This window comes from Boleophthalmus pectinirostris, unplaced genomic scaffold (genome assembly GCF_026225935.1).
Source record: "Boleophthalmus pectinirostris isolate CB_2022bp ecotype Guang Dong unplaced genomic scaffold, ASM2622593v1 HiC_scaffold_23, whole genome shotgun sequence".
NCBI classification, from domain to species: domain Eukaryota; kingdom Metazoa; phylum Chordata; class Actinopteri; order Gobiiformes; family Gobiidae; genus Boleophthalmus; species Boleophthalmus pectinirostris.
Window position 1 is genome coordinate 23,575,953 of NW_026571207.1, and position 20,369 is coordinate 23,596,321.

At 40.5% G+C, this 20,369-nt stretch overlaps 1 protein-coding gene across 1 annotated transcript in view; it reads right to left on the reverse strand.

Annotated features, from left to right (window-relative positions):
• spock1 (SPARC (osteonectin), cwcv and kazal like domains proteoglycan 1) overlaps positions 1-20,369 on the reverse strand; it is a 114,987-nt gene that overhangs the window by 47,261 nt on the left and 47,357 nt on the right. Inside the window, exon 4 of the mRNA XM_055159668.1 lies at positions 3,776-3,856. Within this exon, the coding sequence (XP_055015643.1) occupies positions 3,776-3,856 (81 nt within the window). The remainder of the gene's footprint in view (positions 1-3,775; positions 3,857-20,369) is intronic.

The following is a 20,369-nucleotide window of genomic DNA, read 5'->3' on the forward strand; positions in this document are numbered from 1 at the left end:
AAAGGCTCTCAAATCTATTACATACATACTGTACATATAACTGACTCTACACTAAGACAACTGCACAGGACACAAAAACAACTATTTAAACAGAAAAAAGTACAACAAAACATTGTATGTATTAAGACAGATGGGATTGCTGTCCCACATAAAACATTACAATCTAAATAAAATGATTGGTTGACATTTTTTTGTATTAGTCAACCAATTAGTAAACCAATTTTTGACTCCATCGACCCTTTAATCCACTAAATGTTGACAGGCCCACTAACCTGGCCCACACCAGAATGATACGTGTAGAAATCTGAATTGAGTTCTAAACATTATCAAGCTAAGATGATTTTGCAGAAAGTGATAGAAAAACACAGAATGTAACTTTTGTTATATCCAGCTGAGAGAAAATCTTCCCTGTCCACAAATGCACAAAGCTCTTACCTTCCCTGTTTTTACTGACTAACAGTTTGCAAGTTAGAAGATACATTTTTGATAGAGATGTTTTTTACCTAAAGCTGGTAATATGATGTACACTGGATGCTATTTCTGTGATTATGATAGACAGTGGCAGAGTGGTTAACATTGTCCAGTTTCAAATGAGTTTGGGGTTTCTCTGGCTCAATGAATTGGGCTGCTCGATTACGGGAAAACATTTGGATCATTTGTCTCATAAATTAAACCGTAATTGTTTGAAACCACTATTTATTTTCTGTTGAAAGTTAAACAGTAGAGGAAGAATAGACTTGTTATAATTTAATTAAAATCCATTGTAGATTAAACAAGTCACTTAGCTCCAGTTTGTGGGGCAGATTGAGAACAAAATTTAATAAATATTTTTTGTCAATTTCATATTTTGTTTAACTTGAAGGCAGCAGTAATGTTAATCATAATTAAAATGTTATACTTTTCACAACCCTATTCATGAATAAGGTGAATTGTGTAAGCCACCAATAATTTTACTGTAAATAGAATCAATTTAAATTTATATTTGAAACACCAAGCAATAATAATGAGTCATGTTTTTATTTTGTCAATTTACAAGAAGTAATCTTTGTTAGTAAACCTTGTGCGAGAGAAAAAAACTCCACTCACTAAATGAAAGATGAACAAGCCTTTTCAGATAAATTCCTGGCAAATCCCACGCCAAATTAAACACATCTCGTTCTCAGCAGCAACAGTGCACCTCATATTATCTTAAGGCTGACGACAGACAGAGGACAAGTACAAAGATAATAGGACATGAAAATCTTAATAAGTCACAATTTCCCAACAGCACAGCAGACACATTACAAGTGTTAATAATATCCACCTCCCCTTCTCCTCGGCACACAAAACTGTTCAGATAAGATCCAAGAGCTATTCAAACTTGTCATGTATTATTGATAATGATAATGTTTGCATCTGCATCAATGGGCTGTTTATTATTCTGGGTCTGTTACGTAAACTGGTAAATATGCCCCCTGAAGTGTGTAGATTACAGAACTTTTACCATATGGCTTATATTGCAAGATCACAGTAGCGGAAAAAGTTATGTGGAAATAATGTGAATTTTTATGCTATTGAACACGCATAGGTCTCTTGCTTTATGCCTAGTGCTTACTAATATCTTTGAAACCTTGAAATCTTTACAGTCCATAGGGGAATATGCGCAAAACACAACAACAAAGACAGAACAACATGTAGCTGTAAGTAATTCTCAGTAAAGTCTTAAATTCATAAAAAGCTAAGAAAGAAGAACTAAAACTAAATTGTTGTTCTAACCTATACACTTTCATCTTAATTTATAAACTTTTTTCTTTAGATATTATACATTTATAGTAAAGTAAGAATGAACGTGAGAATGTGTGTGTGCAGAGGTGGGTAGAGTGTTTAAAAAAAAGTTATTAGTGTGTACCATTATTTTAAAATGTAAAGTAAAATGTACTGTATTACATTTTCTAATTCTAATCTATCTAATTCTATTAATTAGATAGATTTTTCATTCTATTTATTAAGTCCAAAGTCACAGCAATCACAAAAAGACCATTGATTTAACCAAGTAAATTAAAGGGCCCATCTCAAGCAAAATAACTCTTTTCACATTGTATGTTATGCACATATACAAGCACAATTTGGGTTTTGGAACATCCATTACACAATAGTTATGAAATTTTACTGATTTCTTGGAGACAGTCACAGACCAGGAACTGTGAAAGGCCAGCTATTGCTCACCCCCCCCCCCCCCCCCGCCCGTCCAGAGAAAGCACAGGCTCCGCCCTCCAAACGTGACGTAGGCTCTGAGTCGCCCTTCCTCCGCCCATCTAAGGGAGGGAGGGGGAGACAGGCGTGCACCCTGATAGCGGTAGGAATACAATTATTTTATTCATCATGGCGATACAGTGTGTTCAGCCTTATGTGTTGGACCCGGAATCGAACGAGGACTTGGAGGTGCACGAAGCGCAACCACCGCGTCGATATCAGCTTAGCATTACTGATTGGTAAAGTATTAATAAACGCTAGTAGGTTAACTTATTATATCATGTACACTGCAGTGTAGAACAATTAGCTTATGCTGTCGCTTTTGTTTAGGTGTTCATGTGGGAATTGTCAGCTGATGTGGAGTGGAGGCGGGGCGGAGGCGGTGGAGCAGGGGAGAGGGGCGGGTGCGAAGCACCTTCTGCTACGTCAAACGCGTTAGTGTCATCGTTGTAACACCTTTAGTTCGTTGTCACGTGGGAGGGTGGCAGAAATACACTGCAATTCGGCTACATATACAAGGCCCACACATCACTCTTGGATGGTGGAAAGCTCTGAAAAGTAAATTTTGCATGAAATGGACCCTTTAAGTAAGAGTAAAACAGTATTAGGGGAAACTACTATAAGAAAGCGAGTAACTGTGTGGGCGTATCATTTGATTTACAATTTGAAGACAAAACATGAAATAATGCTCAAATTAGAAGCAAAAATAAGAAACAAATTATAAACAACATAATAAAATCATTGCTGAAGGTAATACTGACAATTAGGCTTTTTGTCACTTACAGATTTGCATTGGGAAGAGTGACCATAACTTTTACTCAAGTCTGAGTACCATTAAAAATATGGCTCAGTAAATTGTGCTATAAACCAGATCTATAGGGTAAAATATTAACACCTTCTATATCGTAGGTGGTGTTTATGCTTTGGTTGAAATATATGCTTCTGTTTACCAAAGGAAAGTGTATGATGGAGGATTTCAACCCTCACAGCCTTGAGCTAAGCCCCTGTAAGCTCTGAGTGCACAGCCACAGGTACAGCACTGGATCGAATGGATGAGATGTGTATTCCTGTAAATATCATATTCTACACTGTTTGTATTTAGAGTCTAAGATGCTCACAGAGGCTGGGCTGACCTCAGAAATAGCTGCGTGTAACGTGAGGAACGCTTTGATCATTGTGTCAATTAGCCATGGGTGGATTTGGCTCAACTATCCTGCTGAGAGGTGGTTATCGCTTTCCTCAATACAAACATCAAGAGACAGTGTGAAGAACTAATTACATCCAACTCTGTGCATCATACCTGCTGTTTTATGGGACCATCCAGGGAGAGAGGCATTTAAATGCATTCAAACTCAATGTAAAGTGAGTTGGCCGTGTCCTTTGGCAGGCAGATCAACACAGAGATCATTACAGAGTGCATCACAGCTAAGTCAGCTGGAGCGGCAGGCAGCACATTTACTCCTGATTGCAGCGTCGATGAGACAGTTTTACACACACTAAATGAAAACTTCCCACACTGAAATAGAGCTGTCTCATCACTCACCCTCCTGTACTGGATTCTTGGATGCAACTAAATGGGCCCGGGATCCACGCTTCTCAGACCTCCCAGACTCCGGTGGGTGCTCTGCAAGCAGACAATACTAAATGTCACATCATCTGCATTTTATTAATATAACGCTTTTCAGAACACTCAAAGACGCTTTACAAAACAAATATTAAAAGTCAAAAGAGCAATGTACAAATAATAGAGGAAAGATAAAAACAGTGAATCATATAGAGATAAAGGTTAAAGATTAAAAGCTATTCTAAATGACTGTATTTCAGTTATAGTGCACCAAGTATTATGATTGCGATTAGATTTGAGATGTATGTATAAAAAGTAGGAGCATTAACATGTGAGAGAAGACTGAAATATAACCTGACAAAGGTAACTACAGTTACAAGATTCTTCTATAAAAAGACAAGATATTTTGTTGAATGCAGAGAATATTAATTTACATAAATAACAGCAGCCTTTGACAACTCAATGAACTGAAATTGCGATTTTGATTTGATGGCGATCAGTTGCCTTAATAACACAAAGCATTGTTTCACTGTTCAGATTAGATCCGTTCATTTCTTCCTGATCCATCTCTACTATAACATTACAGGATTTAAAAATATAGTGAGAAATATTCCGTCTCACATTACATATTCCTTAGCAAAACTAAACCCAGCCAGGAGGAGACAGAGAATGCAGTCAGATAAAATTCATCTTTTCATGTGACTTGGCCTTGCAGTCATGCAGCTCAACTGTAAGTCTCCTGACAAACAAATATGATAAAAAGTCTGAGAAGGTGAATGTTAAACTATACAGCATTAGTAGAAGAGACAATAAATAAGTCCAGATATATTGTAAAAACAGCTCATAAGGGGCGACAGTAGCTCAGTTGGTAAGAGCGTTTTCCACTAATCGGAAGGTTGGTGGTTTAAATCCCGCTCTCGGCATAAACATCATTGGTTGAGTGGTCATATCCACTGACCCACAGGTTGGTGGTGAGATTACAGTTCCCACAGATGAATGCTGTCCTTGGGCAAGACACTTAACTCACGTTGCCCCCAGTACTGGTGTGTGAATTTGTGAGTGGTTCCTTGAATGTAAAGTGCTTTGAGTGCCTTGAAGGTGGAAAAGCACTATATAAAAATGTGACCATTTACCATAAGAGTCCAACTGCATAAAGTAGTGCTGCTAGTAGGCTAGTTGTTGTTAGCTTTATCACTCTGGTCTCTGGTAATTAGGAAGCATAGCTCTGAACCACTGCAAAGTGTTTAAAATAAACTAGTCCTGTTTTTCTTGTTTTTAAGGCAGTAGGTACAATGCCTTTAAAATAACAAATGTTCACTCTGTAGAGAAGGTTTAAGCGGTGGTCATCAGGACACTGTTTTTATAATCAAGAGGTTTTGGCTCCAATCCAGAGGCCATTTTCAATTTGATGGCACTAGCTTGAAGCACTGGGATTTACCCTACTCCGAGTTAACTAAGTTCAGCCCCAAAGGGAGGTGTTTTAGAGTGAAACTTCCTGTCATTGTTCATTAGCTAACATCATTATGGGTTGTTCTGAATAACAGCCCAAAGTGATGCGAAAACGGTGTCCAGATCACCACCGTTGATCCCTTCTCTACAATGAATTACACCATCTCATGCTGCAACACTGTACAAAATATGCAACAGAGTCCAGATTTGGATGAAGATGTGAATTCAACATAAATAAAATAAATGGATATTAAAAAAAAAAAAAAAAAAATAGAAATGCAAACATCCAGAGCCAGGATTATATTGGGTATAATATAGAAGTACAGTCAGAAATAAAAGTGACTAACAAATAACACTAAATAAACAAGTGTTAATTAGTGGTAATATAAGTTCTGCATAGATCTTCCTCTGGCTCCTCTGGGCCTGCTGCGTGTGTGCCTAGCTTCTTCACATGTTAGCATTCAGCCGGAGGGCGTGACTCTGATGGGAAGCTGCCTCTGTTCTGTCTGCTCACATCTTCTGAAGTTTATTTATGCTAATTTACAATCATCGTCAGAGGCTCCGCTGGCTGCGGGGCATGAGGCTCAAATCAAACCACACACACACAGAGGAATTCATTGCATGTGATCTGCTGTAGTGTTTGTGTACTTGAGAAAAGGCTTCGTTTAGCAGTGTCCACACATTACACAGCATCGATTCACAGCTTTCTCTCCACGTCTCTGTTGGTTTTGGATAAGCCTTTGTAAACTGGGACCACACAGCAGTAAAAACTCACTCTCCTCTGCTCGCTCTGTCAATTTTTAAATAACCTTTCTGCCTGTTCTTTATTAACTCAAAAAACACTTATTTTCTAGAACTGATCAAGCATAACATTAGAGCACTGACTGGTAAGGTAAAAACACATGCAATCATGACATGTTTTCGCAGGGGGCTGGGTGGTGATGGTGGTGGTGGTGGTGGGGTAGCACAATCAGACAGTTTTCTCACTATTCAGTTCAACACATTGTAAAGATATGGATAAAATACCTGTACAAATTGATTGACCTAAAATGCTGAATTGCTGGAATAAACACTTCACTTAAAAAAACAACAACATTGTATTATTGTATTATTAAAGTATTATTATATCTATTTCATATCCTTGCAATTGTTAAAGACATATCCAAAGTCATTCAAGAAATAAGTAGCTGCTAATGCTGGTTCATAAGGAAAGACATCAGAGCACATTACAGTTTTGTTTGATGTTACCTTCAGTTAGTAAGTATTCATTTTATGCCTGATATTAAAAACCTTTATGCTTATGATGGATCTATGCATTTGCACTTATGTTAATGTGGTACAAATCCAACCTGTGTGGAAGAAAATGAGAGAGAGTCAAGCTGGTTTATTATGTGGCCAACAAAGCGTTCCACGTGGCAAACATTGTTTACAGAAAGCTGCGGGAGCTAGCATGACTAGAGCCCTGAGCATCAACTGCATTATTTATTCTCAGAATCACGGTCATTTCAAAACACGGGCCTGAGGTGTCCAATGTGGTCTGCTGTCTTTTAGTGTCAAATGGTTTTAGATAAAAGCAAAACAGATAAAAACATTGTAGTGTGTGTTGAATGGATAAAGAAGCAGAGGTAGGGACAGTAAGTAAGAGAGGTCATTCAGGGTCGTCAGATTTTCAGAAAGAAATGACCACAACCTTGGAAAAGCAAATGCCCCCAGTCCTACAAAGATAAAAAGAAGCAACACATAGAACTCATGTGACTTTGTTCAACAAGTGCTAGTGGATATATATATATATATATTTCTCTAGCTTCCCGTGTTCCTTTTTCCTGATATTACCATCGCTTGGTATTGCGATGTCCACCACCACGGCTGTGCTCTGTTTCTTATCCACCACCACTATGTCTGGTTGGTTCGCCATCACCATTCTGTCAGTCTGTATCTGGAAGTCCCACAGGATCTTGGCTCGGTCATTCTCCACAACCTTTGGAGGTGTTTCCCACCTTGATCCTGGGGTTTCCAGCCCGTACTCTGCACAGATGTTTCTGTACACTATGCCCGCCACTTGGTTATGTCGCTCCATGTATGCTTTCCCTGCCAGCATCTTACACCCTGCAGTTATGTGCTGGACTGTCTCAGGAGCCTCTTTGCACAGTCTACACCGTGGGTCTTGTCTGGTGTGGTAGATCTGGGCCTCTATTGCTCGAGTGCCCAGGGCCTGCTCCTGAGCAGCCAGGATCAGTGCCTCTGTGCTGTCCTTCAGACCAGCCCTCTCAAGCCATTGGTAGGATTTCTTGATATCAGCCACTTCAGTTATGTTCCGGTGGTACGCGCCCATGTAGGGGTTTGTCCTGCCATGATGGTCCCTCCAGCACCTCTTCCTCTGGACCCCACTGTCTGAGACATTCTCTGAGCACCTCATCTGTCGGGGCCTTGTCCTTGATGTACTCAAGGAGCTTGGATGTTTCATCCTGGACAGTGGTTCCCACACTCACTAGTTCTCGGCCCCCTTCCTTCCGGCCTGCGTACAGTCTCAGGGTGCTGGATTTGGGATGGAACCCTCCATGCATGGTCAGGAGCTTTCGTGTCTTAACATCTGTGGTCTCTATCTCCTCCTTTGGCCAGCTTACAATCCCTGCAGGGTATCTGATCACTGGCAGGGCGTAGCTGTTGATTGCCTGCACCTTGTTCTTGCCATTGAGCTGGCTTCTAAGGACTTGCCTCACTCTTTGCAGGTATTTGGCCATAGCCGCTTTCCTTGTTGCCTCTTCGAGGTTGCCATTTGCTTGTGGGATACCAAGGTACTTGTAACTGTCCTCAACGTCTGCTATTGTTCCCTCTGGGAGTGACACCCCCTCTGTGTGGACTACCTTCCCTCTCTTTGTCACCATCCTGCTACATTTCTCAAGCCCAAATGACATCCCAATGTCTGTACTGTAGATCCTTGTGGTGTGGATCAGTGAGTCGATGTCTCGCTCACTCTTAGCGTACAGCTTGATGTCATCCATGTAGAGGAGGTGACTGATGGTGGCCCCGTTTCTGAGTCGGTATCCATAGCCAGTGCGGTCGATTATTTGGCTGAGTGGGTTCAGGCCTATGCAGAACAGTAGTGGGGACAGTGAGTCTCCTTGGTATATGCCACATTTGATGGACACATGTGCAAGTGGCTTCCCCTTGGCTTCAAGGGTGGTTTTCCACAACCGCATCGAGTTCGCAATGAACGCCCTTAGAGTCCTGTTGATATTGTACAGCTTCAAGCACTCAGTGATCCATGTGTGTGGCATTGAGTCATAGGCTTTCTTGTAATCAATCCAGGCAGTGCACAGGTTGGTCTTACGGGTTCTGCAGTCGCGGGCGACTGTTCGGTCAACCAGGAGTTGGTGTTTGGCTCCCCTGGTGTTTTTGCCGATACCCTTCTGTGCTGCGCTCATGTATTGATTCATGTGCCCACTTATCTTAGCCGCAATGATGCCTGACATGAGCTTCCATGTTGTGGAGAGACAGGTTATTGGCCGATAGTTGGATGGGACTGCACCCTTTGAGGGATCCTTTTATGCTGCCAGGCGCTCGTGAAGGGCAGTGAGCTTCTTTAGCCAGTACGCATGGATCATGTCAGGGCCCGGTGCGGTCCAGTTTTTCATACCTGAGACTCTTCCCTGGATGTCTGCCACTGTGATGGTGACTGGATTCTGTTCAGGGAGGTTGCTGTGGTCTTCTCTCAGATCCACCAGCCACTGTGCATCGGTGTTATGTGATGCCTCCCTCTCCCATATGCCTTTCCAGTACCTCTCAGTCTTCAGCCTTGGTGGGTATGCTCTGCTGTTATTACCCTGCCACTGAGCGTACAGTTTCGCCGGTTGTGTTGCGAACAGCCGGTTTATTCGTCTGGCCTCGTTATCTCGTGTGTACCTCTTTAGGCGGCTGGCCAAGGCTTGGAGCCTTTGTTTGGCAGTTTCGAGTGCTTCAGGTATGGGCAACTGGTTGTACCTCTTGGGCACTTGCTTTTTCATTGCACCTTTCTGGGCCTCTGACAGTTGGCTCACTTCTCTCCGCACCTCCTTGATTTTAGCCTCTAACCATCTTTACCATGGTGGGTATTGTATCGCATGGCTCCCATGGTTGCTCTTATAGCCCAACACATCTAGGATCACTGCTGCTGAAGTGTATATCAGCTCATTGGTTTCAGTGATTGTTGTGGTAGGGATCACTGTCAGTGCTGCATTCACATCGTCTAGGAGACTTTCAGATGGTACTTCACTTAGCCTCTGTAACTGGTGGGGTTGCCTTGTGTTCATTCGGGCCATGATCTTATCTTTCAGGTCAGTCGCTGCCTCGCTCAGCGTGATACTTATTGGGGCTTTGTACCCAATCTCTGGTTGGGGAGTTGGTGTCAGCTCCCCTCTGACCTGGCACACTGGTTCCCCCTTGCCGTGGCATTTGTGTTGTACCTCATCAATCTCTAGTTGTGAGAGCAGTTGCCGTTTGTGGATGTTGGAACACTGAGCTACTAGTTGTTTGGCCGTTAGCTTGGACTGTGGGTATCGTAATAACCATTTCTCCCACATCCTGTTCATGTAACCCCTCTGCCTAGGGTTACTGTAGTAGTAGCATTCCAACAGAGCCTTGTTCTCGCATCTCGCCCATTTCTGCCGTGTTCCAGTAGCCCATTTTTCATCAAGGTGCCCTGGTTCCCCAGCACCTGATGCAGACCTTGTTTGGCCGGGCGACGTCTGAGCTTTCTCTCTCATCATTGTATGAGGTGGGCAGTAGCATGAAGGGTCTTGCCCAAGGACCCACACTGGTTAGCTCAAGGAGGAGCTGGAGAGAGCCTGGAAAGTAAAGGCATCAGTGGTGCCTGTGGTGATCGGAGCACTCGGGGCTGTAACCCCCAAACTGGAAGAGTGGCTACAACAGATACCGGGAAAAACAATGGACATCTCAGTCCAGAAAAGTGCAGTACTGGGAACAGCAAAGATACTGCGCAGAACTCTCAAGCTCCCAGGCCTCTGGTAGAGGACCCGAGCTGAATGAGGGTGAGAGAGACCTACCACCGTGGAAGGTGAGAAACACATTTTATATATATATATATATATATATATATATATATATATATATATATATATATATATATATATATATAAATAATATTATAGTTTATATTTAACATAACTCACATCTTTAAAACATTAGTATACATTTCAGTCATTATCGGGTCTAATAAACAAGAAACAACTTCCAAAATTTGTATTAGAAATTTTAATAAATGATTGCATGTATATAGTGCTTGCCCAAGGACACATTGACAGTATGCAACTGTGGGAGCTGGCATCAATCTGTCAACCTGTGTGCCAGTGGATCTGACCGATTTATTTACAATGTTTGAGCCAAGAGCATAATTCAAACTGGATCAGACAATGACTACTTTACCAACTGAAGTACTGTCACCACAAAACCCAGTATTACACAGTTCTACTTCTCCATTTCTTTGAAAATGATACTTTTAAACATGCTGATCAATATGCTCCACAAGCTAGATCAAAATGCTCTTAAGAAAATGTTCCAGCAAATGTACTCAAAATTGATTAATACATTTAAAAGTTTATATCTGTGTCTCATAAGCGCTGACACTTTAGAGAGCTGCGTTAAGCACAGACAGTGAATCTTTAGAGCTGGGGCGAGGGAGTTGGAGAAATGGCTTGTGAAAAATAAAACAATAATGAGCACTCTGCTGAGAACACACAATGATGCGTCTAATCAGTTTGATTGGCAATTGTGGAGTTCCAGATTTCAGAGGCTTTGTTTGTGTGAGTTTCTGCCAAAGTCGGGGAGCGTCACAAAACGACTTCTGCCTCCGCTGCCAAAAAACATCACCATGACAACCACCAACTCCCCCTGATCCAATTAAAAACAACCACGGGAGGAAACACCTGAGGACTGGACTCTTCCTTTTACAAGTTATTTTAGTTCATTTTTAAGACTCAAGATAGAACTGTTGTGGATTGGTTTTCTGGGCTGCCTGGCTCTGATAATTGAACAATCCTTTCCTCTGGAGGCCCCACACATCATAACATAGTTTCAACAGCTTCTACTGACTACATCAAACACATTAAAAAACAGACTATTATCTTTTGGAGTGAAACAATATTTACAAAAATACAAAATCACAGGTGTGGGAGCATGAAGTAAAGTTCATTTACTGTTGGAAGAGATAAAAATGTTATTAAGTTTCTCAAATGGTACTCTTGTCACTACCGTGACTACAACTTAGGGCTGCTCAATAATGGGAAAAATAATAATCCAAATTATTTTCATCCTAATTGAAATCATGATTATTCAGGAGATGATTTGCACAGAGAGAGTGAGGTACATTAGCGTGCTTGTAATTAGGATATCAGATGAAATTAAAGTACAACACGTATTTAGAATGAAATAGACTGTGAAGTCACTATCAGTTATTCCAGACAATAATGCAATATATTGATTAGCTACACAGCCTCAACTGAAACAACCTTTAAAACTGAATTTTTCTGAGTTTTCAAGTTAACAGCTACCTTTTACCTTTAATTCAGCAGAGACTGGCAATTCCAGGGCTAAAATTATCCAAACAAATCTAGAGAATGGATGTATGGAGTCTAAATACACAGTGGTTGCTTCACTCCATACCTTCACTATAATCAGACCCTTTACCAGAAAAGTTACACATTTACCACATGACATCATGTTTGACAGAAAAACTCTGCCAAAATATGCAGGGTTTGTGTGTGTTAAACATGCACGTGTATGAATAAAACAAAACACAACTCGGTGAGGAAACCTTATAACAGAGACCAAAAAATAGTGTAATATAAGCACTTTAAAATCCAGGCTCAAGAGCACTCTTTAATGTATGAGCCTGAATCAGAAACTAAACACTGACCTTTCTGAGTATTTTTTCGCCTGTGAATTCAAATTTGACTTAAGCAATTATGTTCTGTCTTTCACTACAATTACCAGGCTCTTTACTAAATGAATACCTACACTACTTAACGCTCTAGCTAATTTAGATATTTATTTGACAAAACAAAACCTTTTCAGAAAGTGACCTTAAAATATTACCAGTTTCATTGAGCGTAACTTTTTGACTCTGAATATACAGGTCTTTGTGAGGCCATTGAACAAGGCCCTCTCCCTCTCTCAGCGCTGGTGTGAAGGTGTAAAAGTCAAATGAAACGTCAGCGTGAGTGTGTGATTTTAATGACTACAAGGCAAGTGTGTACAGGGGAGCAGGAGGGGGCAGTCAGTCACAGGTGGGTAGACAAAACAAACAACAACACTGTGCCTCTGTCAGGACCTGTTTGTGTAATCATGTAATGGAGGAATTAATGATGTAACTGACTACACTGGCTCACATATAAATTAGTAACTGACCTTAAACTTCGATTATGGGGTACATATCATATTGTGTTATTGTTTTTAAAGTTCTCATACACAGTCACATACACATATAAATAATTAAGTATTACAGCATTAAATTTAATGAGTGCATTTTGGAGAACCAGTCACATGCTTCACACATCACTGGAGCCTGTAGTATCTCGAGGTTTGATGCTGCTCAGTTTATTTTGTTGCTGTTGGTGATTAAAGAATAGAACAGAGAATGGGATGGTATGAGCACTAAAATAAGGTCCTACTGAAAAAAACAAAAAAAAAAAAACATGCCAGTAAACTTGCTTAGAATGATTTGACAGTTTACCAAAGGCAGCAAGCTGTACCATATATAATTAGAGAAACTCCCAGAACTCAGTTGCAGAGCTCAACCCACAACATCTCACCATATGGCAAACAGGATGGATGTCTTAATAGGGGCTTGTAAAAGTGTCATTATTGAACAAAGAGACGTATTCCAAAAGGAAATTATCATTTTCATCTTAATAATATCACACTGTGGAGGTATTTCTCACATTAAGATGCCTCAGTCCTGGTAAAGTTTTGGCAGAGTGCTGGCACAGAGTGCTGGTGCAGAGGACTGGTCCAGGCTCACGCACAGCAGATGTCTGTCTGATCCTCCCACAGTGAACAGTAAGAGCAGTGTGGCCAAAGTCATCCCCCCACTTCCACCCACTCACCCAGCCCCAACCCCCCTCCCACCTCCACACCTCCATCTGCTCACCCTGTATCACCCCCCATAAATCCACCCACTCACCCTTTTTCAGCCCCCACCTCCTCCACCCACTCACCCTGTGTCACCCTCCACACCTCCACCCACTCACCCTGTGTCACCCTCCACACCTCCACCCACTCACCCTGTGTCACCCTGTACCTCAACCCACTCACCCTGTGTCACCCCCGACAACTCCAACCACTCACCCTGCTGCTCTCTAAAGACACACAGCATGTATATACCAGCAGATTAACCACCGGGCAAGCCCATGGGTCATTGAGCTGTCACCATGGAAACAAGGTCACATCACATCTCAAGTGCAAGGTGAAGTGGACAGCATATACTATTTTGTAGTCTTTTATTATCAAAATTAAATGGATGTTGTGTTATACATTGGTGTCACTAATTTGAGCTGATTGTGAGCTGCACAATATGAAAAAAATAAATCAATAACAATATTTAGTGTTGCATTAAAAAAACATGTTAAAATGCATGAACTAAAATAAGATTTGGTTGATCTATCAAATCAGAAACATATATATATTTAAGATCAGTGTCTAAACTGGTGAGATATTTGTAACCGACAGAGTGAATGATGTATGCCAACATCTGTACTGCAAATAGTCCTGAGCCGATTACATCCCTTATACAAAAAGTAGTGTTTTTTAACACTAACATTAAACAAATGCAACCATATCACATTAAAATCAATGTTAGTGAGGCTTTACAAAGAATAGCCCACTGTGAAACAGAAGAAGATGAAAGAAATACAAGGAGGGACTACGGGGAGTCTGGACTACTGAAATAATAATCATGTGTGCAGGCGAGCAGCAGGCTCACTGCATGAGCATCTACAACTCTGAGTCAATTCACTGGTGTTCAAACTAAAGAATATAAAAAAGACTTTTACATAAAACAGAGACATAAAAGGAGAAACAATAAAAAGAAGACTTACAAGATTTGATTCACAAAACACTAGACATACCAGTAGTTGATATGGTGAAATTGCCTCTGCTTTTCTTACTGACCAGGAGCTTCTGATCTCTAACAGTGCAACTGTAGTCATGTGTTTCGTATTACAGAGCCTTTAAGCAGAAGACTTTAAGCAGCTCTGCTTGTTTATAAATCTATCCATGTTAGAGCCATATGACCCATCTTGTACTCTGAGGACCTGAGGGACCCACCTCCTGCTGGTGCCCAGAGCCAGGACTAAACATGGGGAGTCAGCATTTCAGTTTTATGCAGCTAAACTCTGGAACAGTTTTCATGAAGATGTGAGACAGGGCTCTGCTCTGATAATGTTCACCTCCAGGCTCCAAACTGTTCTATTTAGCTGTGTATATGACTGAAAAGCTTTTATTTTCACAGTCCTCTTTCCTTTTAAAATTAATTTTATGTTTTTGTTTTTTTTTGTTTATTTGCTCTCCAAATAAACTTGCCTTGCATGTTACAGCTGGTCAGAGTGTCTAGTCATAGACATCATTTCCATACGGTTACTGGACTAATTGGATTTTCTAACACCTCTGTTTTGATTTTTGCCTGACTTCTTGAATGACAGTTCAATCTACTCCTACACAATCCATACAGAAAAGAGAGTTAATTTACATAATAGTCAGGACTGGTGTGTGGGTTCTCTCCTTTATAGAATATAATTACAGCATAGTCTCATTGTAAAACATGTTAAATAAGGATTCAGGATTTGTGTTTTTAAACACAAAAACACAAATCCTGTCATTTCAGTGACGCACAGCTCACATTGTTTTATGTTTCCTCCATCAAACCAGGGCTCGTGTTTACCACAGCAGAGACAAACTGCAGACTTGATTATGTTAAAAAATCTCTCTGGAGACAAACCCAGCTCAAATGAATTCATCCCATTCACTCTGAACATCAACACGACTTTTGTGATTGCATGGATTTTTTCAATTAGGTGCCACAAACAGAAATGTTAATTGTTATCAAGGGAGTGGATTTGTTGCCAGAGGACAGTGAGCAACTACTCAAAATGACTAGTGAATGTGAATAGTAATGAAAACTGACAATGAATAGATGTCAACGATGACCATTTATACACTGTGGCTAAATCTACATGTCTTCAATTAATTTTCAGATTCCCCCATTGATGAGTCTCATATGGATTTGGCACATTTATGATGGACTGAATGTTCACCAGTTACCATGGTGACACAACGCACACATTAGCAAAAACTGTTAAAATTTTTTAATATAAAACTCAAAAAAAAAAAAAAAAAAAAAAAAAATTAAATTAAAAAAATACAAAATTTATTTAAACAATGCATTTTCTGGAGTGCTGTTAAAGTGATTTTCAAAAAAGTGAGGTGAGATTGACTACCAAACAGCTGGTTAGTGCTAGCTACCTTGTGGCTGTAATTGTATGTGTTAGAGATTTTTAAGGGCACAAATCATCTCACCTGCTGTAATTCCAACCAGTTCGGCTCTTTCTGGTCAGACGGTGTTAAAATAAAGCTCAGATTAAGTCTAATTTGAGTAACAGAGCTTTTAACAGAGCAGTGCTTTCAGTTAACTTTACATCCCCAGGGAATGTTGATCATCAGCTGCAAAGTAACAATTGCAACTGGCAAATATCAGTGTCCCATTTTCCTGTTCCTTTCCTATGGTATGGTATCTTTGGATCTGTGATAATGTCAAAAATGTGAATCAGTGCCATGGAAGTCAATATTGCTCAAGAGATTCTGCTATTATTGGTGGTCAGGTGATTATAGACTGTTGGTGGAGCAGTTGCGTGTGTGCATGTGTGTGTGAGTGTGTCTGTGTAAGTGTGTGTGTGTGCATGTGTGTGTTTGTGTGTGCGTGTAACTGTGTGTGTGTGGGCAGAGCAGAGAGAGCACAGGGCTCTGCAGCGCCAGTGCACGACTGCAGCACAGCACGCGGCAAAACACACAATACACAAACTGTGCTTTTTCACCCTCTCCGCGCTTCCCCATTGAGAGTATAGCTGAAAGAGCCCTGTGAATAGATAGAGCCCATGGTCCCACAATCATAAGTCAACCCCTGTACAATGGCAACAGAAAATAGTGCTGTGTGCAGGAGTTTGAGAAATACAAAATACATATTTGAGATGAAAACGAAGAGCTGAGAGGAAACTGAAAGACTTTAACCAAGCCAGATGCTTATTGCTTTTACAGAACACACTGTTTTCACAGCAAAGAAAAAAATATGTCAGTAAAACTAACTACAAGTTTGGTGAGATTTGGGAAGTTACTTAATTTTAGCTTACAACTTAAAAATGGCTTAAGTATTGATTCACATTTGGGAAACATAATACATTGGAATCTAGACACTGAATTTGTTGATCACTTAGGAAGAAGACAATACATTAAAAGCACATTGTGTAACTTTTCTGGTAAAGGGTCCGTCACCAGTTTCTCTCCCTACTGCCAAGAATCTTCCACACTATGGCATTACACATTATTGCCCCCAATCTTAGTGCTACTGTTAGAGTTAATGGGGAGGGTGTACAGTTCTGGCTGTACTTCGATACTGGAGGCTGGAGTGGGACGGTACAAATACATATGTGGTGATGGCATCTGAACCATCTGTGACCGCAGTGGCATTTAAAATGACTGCCAGTGTGGGTAATGTCTGCAATCTTTTCCTCATTACTAGGCAGCAAAGAGGCGTATGGGAAAAAGTTATATATGGGTACAATAAAACAGCTCAGGAGCTCCACGATGCAAGTATGCACCAGTAGAGGCGCCATGAATATAGAATTTTGGATGGGCCGTGACAGAACTGTCTAGGTTTGTGTTCTGAACCCTCCGTGTGCATGTGCGCCCTGTAAGCCTGTGCACGCGCACACGTCAACATTTTTAGTTTTCTCTGTGTTCCTCCATTCGTTTGCCTCCTATTACGCAGCAAACCCGTGTCTATCTTATGCGTTCCTCATCCCACAGCAGACTCACTGACTGCTGCTCTTCCCCTGATCACACCTACTCCTGCCTGTCCAAGCGGTCTGCTCCTGTGTCTCTCAACAAAGGTACGAGTTTCCACTACTTCTACTGCTGACCACTCACATTCTCCACTACATTTGGTCCCACACAGGTGGATGTCTTGCAGATTATGTAATATGATTATTGTCATATAAATGTTTCTGATGTCCACTTTGCGCACAGACATGGATTAAACCCTTAACACATGCTGAGGGTGACTGCATGACCTGCATTTGCCCCGCACAAGTGATTGATATGCACCATGAGCGTACAGAGCAGGATGCAGGTTTCAGTACAGAGCAGTGCTCATGTGCACTGTAGGGTAAGAAAACACACTGAAGGACATCGCTGTAAACGGCCTCATGTCAATGAGCAGCTTTTGTACAGATCCAGATCAAACCAAACTATAGAGCAGTGCTAAACCGATACAGGAAGAGACTGAGGGGTTATATTCTGCTGCGGGAGGGCATCCGTACGGCACATGAACATCCTGCACAGCACACAAACATGTTATGAACATTAAGCATTTATCATCCGAATATATTTGCAAATAAAAAAAGCATATTACACATGTTTTTCAATGGACAATTTTAATATTTATTTTTAAGATTCTGTCAATTCACTGCATGCGCCACACCACGTCTTCAGTCTGCTTCACTGCACCTGACATTTAGCCAGGACACACCTCTTGTTTCGGACTCCACGCCCCACACTTGTGCTAAAGTTAAGATCGGGGGCAAGATAGGGCCCATTATCTCTATGGAGACAGCAGGAGATGCCCGGATAGGGCCCGGTTCTATGTCAGATGTATGGAGAGGTGAGTCCACTCACAATAAAAATGCAAGTTTTTAAGTCAATAAAAACTTGTGTTAGCAAGTAAATGCAAGTTATAATGTTTAATATTCTTGCACATTTGCATATTGCACTTATTGCTATATCACAAGAGCAATATATGTAGGCAAAATGAAGTCCTATTTGAAAATGTAATCTATCACTTACATGTGTCAGGAGGTTCACAGAGTATAATACCCCAGATACACACTCTATAGCTGTGTAAATGTGAACTTTCTTTGCCTTGTGTAGCTCTGAACAAGCAGCAGGAATCCACACTGTTGAGGCTGTTCTCATTAGGCACTTTTCACAAGGAGCTGGCCCAGATAAACTTGTGCTCAGCAAGTCTCCCCTTGAAGACTTACTGTTACTGCTCTAGATATGCAAACGCAACCCAGCACAAACGAACACAGAGGTGCAGAGATATTATGCAGAGTGTCTCACATTGGGACGTAACATTAACCAAAATATTGTGATATCATATCGTCAAAGGTCTCACAATAATATTGTGGACCATTACAATATATAGAATTACAAGTTTCTTCGCTTAAATTAATCGGTATAGTGCAGCAATAGCTAAAAAAAACCCCCAAAAAACAGGGAACTACATAAACCATAATCCTTTGCTCCATTTCAGTGCAGACTACATGAAGAAATAAATGTTACAAGCACTTTTAAATCTTAATTCTTTGTATTATCTTGTCAAGGCATTTTAAGAGGAAAAAGTAGAATATTCACCATTTTGTTAGCCTCCAAAAAGCATCACAATAAACACTGTCGTAAATGCGAGAAAATCATACTGAGAGATGTGGATATCATTACATAACCTAGTCTCACTTTAACATCAGCTCAAAGTGCAGAGTGACAAGTTTCGTCAAGCAGCACAATAGGTAAATACAGATAAATTACAGAACGATGCTTTGTAAAGAAGTAGAAACTAGGAGTGAACCAGCTACATATACTACATCACCAGAACAAAATCTGAAATTGAGTGGTTATATACATTTTTGTCATAATTTATAGATTTGATAAAAACATACTAAGACCAAAATACATCTTCCTACATACAACAACAATACAATGGCCAGGTTTTCAAAATTCAAAAACTGGGACACACCCGGGTTAGGATGGTTGGTATAAATAATACTGTGAAAAGCATGTAACATTGTCCATTCTCGACTCCCTTGTGTCATTGTGTCATAATCTGAGGGACTTCTGTCAGTGTAAAATCGTGCATTTTTTTGCCTTATGGTCATTTTCAAACACAGTTTTCTGTATTTTAGCTTAACAAATGACAGTATACTGCATTCTCCTCTTTAATGTTAGCTGGGATCAAACTGGTCAAAAATAGGTACACCTGAGACATTTTTGTATAAAACTGGGATAAAGTTTTGAGACAAGTTTTCGATAAATCTACTGGGACAGGGAGACACAGGACTCAAACCTGGGACTGTCCTGGGTAAAGGAGGACAGCAGTTCACCCTAAACAACAATAAGTTAGTTCAAGTTGATTCACTTAAGGGCCCATATTATTAATTTTTTTTATCTATGTTATAATGTTTCCTCATCACAAACAGACCTTGAGTTGTGTTTTGTTTTATACACACACGTTTAACACACAAACCCCATATTTAGGCAGAAAACACACTGTTCCACCTTGTGATGTCATGTGATAATACAGGAAGTGCGCCACTGTGTTTTTAAAGTCCCTATGCCTTCACTAAAATCATTTGTATGATTGCAGCCCTGGAATTGCTCTATTGAACAAAAGGTAAAAAGTAGATAACTTAACAAACTACTGCTTCACCATATCACAAGGTGGAAGCTCTGAAAATGTAGACAGACTAATTATAAAGGGTCAGACATGTGTGAATGAAACAAAACCCAACTCCAGGTATGTTTTTGAGGTGGTAACACCATTCTAACATGACTTAATAATATCAAAGTAATCACATTAATTTAGTTCTTAAATTAGGGTACTTTCTGAATGAAAGTCTTACAAATTCTCAAGTTAGCATGGCACAGCCATCACAGTAAGTTCACTGTTCAGTGCAATGACAGAAAAATCAGTTTCAAAAGAGACTGTATGTACAAACAGCGAAGGGAGTTAAGTTTTTGGCAGCCACTTGACAAACCAGCTGGAGTTCTTAGGTTCCTGAGCTGTAAACTATGAATAAAGGGTACAGAA